General features: G+C 38.3%; 1 protein-coding gene across 1 annotated transcript; it reads left to right on the forward strand.

The window, feature by feature from the left end:
* The first annotated feature begins 2,138 nt into the window (after positions 1-2,138).
* Positions 2,139-3,089, forward strand: LOC141253722 (olfactory receptor 6C3-like). The gene has a single exon (XM_073670957.1). The coding sequence runs from the start codon at positions 2,139-2,141 to the stop codon at positions 3,087-3,089; it is 951 nt and encodes a 316-aa protein (XP_073527058.1).
* Positions 3,090-5,383: the final 2,294 nt, after the last annotated feature.

Consider the following 5,383-nt stretch of genomic DNA (forward strand, 5'->3'; position numbering starts at 1 on the left):
CTTTGTGCGACGCAGAAGAGGTGAACGGATGGACTCTACATGCCTGGTTCCCACTGTGAAGCATGGAGGAGGAGGTGTGATGGTGTGGGGGTGCTTTGCTGGCGACACTGTTGGGGATTTATTCAAAATTCAAGGCATACTGAACCAGCAGGGCTACCACAGCATCTTGCAGCGGCATGCTATTCCATCCGGTTTGCGTTTAGTTGGACCATCATTTATTTTTCAACAGGACAATGACCCCAAACACACCTCCCGGCTGTGTAAGGGCTATTTGACCAAGAAGTAGAGTGATGGGGTGCTACTCAAGATGACCTGGCCTCTACAGTCACCAGACCTGAACCCAATTGAGATGGTTTGGGGTGAGCTGGACCGCAGAGTGAAGGCAAAAGGGCCAACAAGTGCTAAGCATCTCTGGGAACTCCTTCAAGATTGTTGCAAGACCATTTCGGGTGACTACCTCTTGAAGCTCATCAAGAGAATGCCAAGAGTGTGCAAAGCAGTCATCAAAGCAAAAGGTGGCTACTTTGAAGAACCTAGAATATAAGACATATTTTCAGTTGTTTCACACTTGTTTGTTCAGTATATAATTCCACATGTGTTAATTCATAGTTTTGATGCCTTCAGTGTGAATGTACAATTTTCATAGTCATGAAAATACAGAAAAATCTTTAAATGAGAAGGTGTGTCCAAACTTTTGGTCTGTACTGTATACTGGTGGGTAATCAGAGCAAATGAGAGGTGAGGAGGGCATCAAATTGGCATTGATTGGAATGTAGCCATAATGTGGTGGATCAGAGTTATAGACATGTTGTGAAATCGCTTGTAATCAGCGGTGCATTTTTGCGGTTTGTTTTTTAGAACATAAAAAAGTCCTGCATGCAGAACTTTTTATTTTTAGATTAATTGTACCTAAATAAGTAGCACAAAACATTAAAACCTTGAAAACAGTATACTTTGCATACTTGAGTAGTCCTCACTGCTGTTTGAAGAAGCACGGTATACAATAAAAGTAAGGAAATTCAGCCACAATAGCAATGGCCGTATATATTCAGCTTTGCCCTTCTTGCACATTCATGTGGCCCAATGACTTTAACGACCAGTCAAAAGTGTTAACAGTGGTTCTTCTGATTGCTTCCCTATGAGGTTTTATCAGCCTTAAATCTGTCTCTTGTAAAAAAAAAGAAAAAGAGACCAATACCTCCAAAGAAAAGGAGACAAGTGTGAATAGGTGCAAGCTGTCACAACTATCGAATATATAAACAAGAAAGCAAAGCTGCACTCTGAAATGCTGTAATATGAAAACAGTGAATAAAAGAAATTGGAACTGCATTACTGCTATATGCTTAACAATGAAGCGCACAAATTCGCCAGTTCATGAGAGAACATCAACCTTATTTTTATTTTGGTAGTACAATCCTAACTGACTGAGCAATCTATTAGTGCTGGATCCTGCCTGACCTTTAAATTTTTAGGCTTTGAGCCCAGGAGAGGCATATTTGGTTAAAGTCTCTTGAAAGAGGTACACATTGACATGGCTGATGGGTTCTCATGAATTGGCCAATTTGTGCACTGAGTACATTAATTTTTAAGCATAATTTCTATAGCAGTGATGCAGACCCTTGTAAAGGCAGTAAAACAACCTATATACTTTATCATAAATGGCAATGGCAACAAGACATTTAAAGTGAACCCAACAGTTCTATCAGGGTTGACCAGAGTAACAGCCTGCATAAGTAAACGTTTTGTTAGTATATTCTATAGTTATTGCCTTTTTATGTCATTAAAAAGTACAATGAAAGTAGAAGGTATTTCTCTATTAGAGTATCATAATAAAATTATCAGTATTTAAATGACCTAAATCCTCATTATATTATGTTTAGGAAGTTCATTAATTAGTCCTCCTGGAGAATAAATTCTCAACTCTCATCTCTCTTAAGGATAAACCAAAGGCAATAAAATGTGTCATCTGTTATTCTCTAATGACTGGTTACTCCTGCAGAATGGATCTAAAAAAATTCCATTGTTTTTTCTATCTTTTCTTTCATGCTACCTTTAGTTTGGTGCTTCGTTGAACATTTTCTTGTCTCATGTAACATTTGTCCTGCATCATTTACAGCTTAGCAAGTATAAAAGTGAGCATGATTTCTAATGTGAACATAATGTCTTACAACCTGACCCATTTTATTCTTGTTGGCTTTACACATGATTCTGTTCTGAAAACATATGTATGTGCTGCTTTAATTATAATATATAGTCTATCCTTTTTGGGAAACTTCTTGACCATAATTACCACAAGTATAGATATGCAGCTACAAACACCAATGTACTTCTTCTTAAGAAGTATGGCGACTCTGGACATTCTTTTTATCTCCTCAACAGTTCCCAAGCTCTTGGCTGTTTTGGTGAGTTCTAATAAAGCTATCAGCCTGAATAGCTGCCTTCTACAGTTATACATCTATGTCTCTGCAGGTGGCACAGTGTTTTATACTTTGGGTCTCCTATCAATAGATAGGTATTTAGCAATCTGTCAACCTCTTCATTATAGCAAAATTATGACGAGCCAGGTCTGCTGGAAAATAGTTTCTTGTTTGTGGATATTTGGGTTTTTGGAGTTCATCCCAGCCATTCTTCTCATGTCTCACTTACAATGGTGTAAAAGGAATGTTATTGATCACTTTTTCTGTGATGGTTCTGCTCTTTTACACTTATCGTGTTCTGATACTCATGTGGTTCAGATATTATTTTTTTACTTTGCTTGTTTTGCTATTTTAAGTTCACTTATTCCAACAGTATCTTCTTACTGTTTCATCATTTCATCTATCTTACGTATCTCATCATCTACAGGCAGAAGGAAGACATTCTCCACTTGTTCTTCACACTTTATTGCTGTTGTGATCACTTATGGAAGTTGCATTTTTATTTATATTCGTCATGCAGGAGCTACTCCTTCCAGAAGTGGGACAACTATTGCTATTCTCAACAGTATATTAGGTCCATTTTTACATCCATTTATTTATACTTTAAGAAACCAAGTAGTTGTGAACAGCTTAAGACGCATGTGTCGAAAGCTGGTTCTTTTTGTGAAATAAAAAAAATCTAAACTTTAACCCCTTTACTACCCAAGGTGGTTTGCACATTAATGACCAGGCCAATTTTTACAATTCTGACCACTGTCACTTTATGATTACTGATTACTTAAAGGTAATTACTTTATCATGCTTCAACGAACCCCCCTGATTATGAGACTGTTTTTTCATGACATATTATACTTCATGATTGTGGTAAAATTTCTTCGATATCACTTGCTTTTATTTGTGAAAAAAATGGAAATTTGGCAAAAATGTAGAAAATTTTGCAATTTTCAAAATTTGAATTTTTATGCACTTAAATCAAAGAGGATATGTCACACAAAATAGTTAATAAATAACATTTCCCACATGTCTGCTTTACATCAGCACAATTTTGGAACCAAAATATTTTTTTATTACGAAGCTATAAGGTTTAAAAGTTGACCAGTGATTTCTCATTTTTACAACAAAATTTACAAACCCATTTTTTTAGGGACTACATCACATTTGAAGTCATTTTGAAGGGTCTTTATGACAGAAAATACCCAATAGTGATACCATTCTAAAAACCACATTCAAGAAGTTTATTAACCCTTCAGGTGCTTCACAGGAATTTTTGGAATGCGGAAGAAAAAAATTAACATTTAACCTTTTTACAAAAATGCTACATTAGACCCAATTTTTTTTTATTTTTGCAGGGGTAACAGGAAAAAATGGACCCCAAAATTTGTTGTGCAATTTCTTCTGAGTAAGCAGATACCCCATATGTGGGGGAAAACCACTGTTTGGGCGCACGGCAGGGTTCGGAAGGGAAGGAGTGACATTTGACTTTTTAAATGTAAAATTTGCTTGAATAATTAGCAGAACCTATGCTGAGTTTGGGGAGACCCTGATGTGCCTAAACAGTGGAAACCCCCCACAAATGACACCATTTTGGAAACGTGACAGCTCAGAGAACGTATCTAGTTGTGTAGTGAGCACCTTGAACCCACAGGTGCTTCACAGAAGTTTATAACATTGAGCCGTAAAAAAAAAAATTTCACATTTTTCCCACAAAAATGTTTTTCAACCCCCAATTTTGCATTTTCATAAGTGTAACAGAAGAAATTGCACCATGCAGTTTATTGTGCAACTTCTCCTGAGTAAGCAGATACCCTATATGTGGGGGAAAACCACTGTTTGGGCGCATGGCAGGGTTCGGAAGGGAAGGAGCACCATTTGACTTTTTGATTGTAAAATTTGCTTGAATAATTAGCGGATGCCATGTTGCGTTTGGGGAGTCCCTGATGTACCTAAACAGTGGAAATCCCCCAAAATTGACACCATTTTGGAAACTAGACCCCTCAGGGAACTTATCTAGATGTGTGGTGAGCACGCTGAACCCCCAAGTGCTTTACAGAAGTTTATAACATAGAGCCATGGAAATAAAAAAAATCTAACTTTTTCCTCAAAAATTATGTTTTAGCCCCAATTTTTTTATTTTCACAAGGGTAAGAGGAGAAAATTGACCCCAAAAACTTTTGTACAATTCTCCTGAGTACACCAATACCCCATATGTGGGGAAAATATAGTGTTTGGGAGCACGGCAGAGTTCAGAAGGGAAGGAGCACTGTGTGACTTTTTGAATGCAAAATTGGCTGGAATTGAGAGTGGAAGCCATGTCGCATTTGGAGAGCCCCTGATGTGCCTAAATAATGGAAACCCCCCACAAGTGACCCCATTTTGGAAACTACACCCCTCAAGAATTTTATCAAGGGGCATAGTGAACATTTTGAACCCAGAGGTACGACACAGAATTTGATAACATTAGGTCATCATATTGAATAAGTTGATATTAGTCTTGAGCGCAAGTGCTCTCTACTCGGGTACTCAGGTATGCATCATGTATCACGCATGCTCGAGTGACATGCTCGAGTCCCCGCCCGCATGTTTCACGGTTATTAGACACTGCAAAAATGCGCAGATCGCTCGTGCATGGCAGGCAATCCCCGCAAGGTTTTTTGCCCACGAAGCATATGGGGCGGAGACTTGAGCATGTCACTCGAGCACCCGCGAAACTCTGTGCATACCCAAGCACCCGTTGCAAACTCAAGTAGCGAGCACTTGTGCTCAACACTAGTCGCCATATCGTCATCTTCTTTTTTTCTACTTTTGAAAAAAATCCCAACCCTAGCACAATCCTAACCTTAGAGTTTATTTTTTACACCGTTCCTCGTGTGGTATAAGTGATTAGACGACTTTATTCTTCGGGTCGGTGCGATTACGGCGATACCAGAATGATATTGGGTTTTTATGATTGACAGCTGTCACACACT

Source organism: Phyllobates terribilis, unplaced genomic scaffold (genome assembly GCF_046119375.1).
Source record: "Phyllobates terribilis strain yellow unplaced genomic scaffold, ASM4611937v1 Scaffold_1__5_contigs__length_1240528914, whole genome shotgun sequence".
Taxonomy (NCBI): Eukaryota; Metazoa; Chordata; class Amphibia; order Anura; family Dendrobatidae; genus Phyllobates; species Phyllobates terribilis.

Coding starts and splice junctions, on each gene's coding strand:
- LOC141253722 (XM_073670957.1), top strand. CDS start 2,139: ATGATTTCTAATGTGAACATAATGTCTTACAACCTGACCCATTTTATT.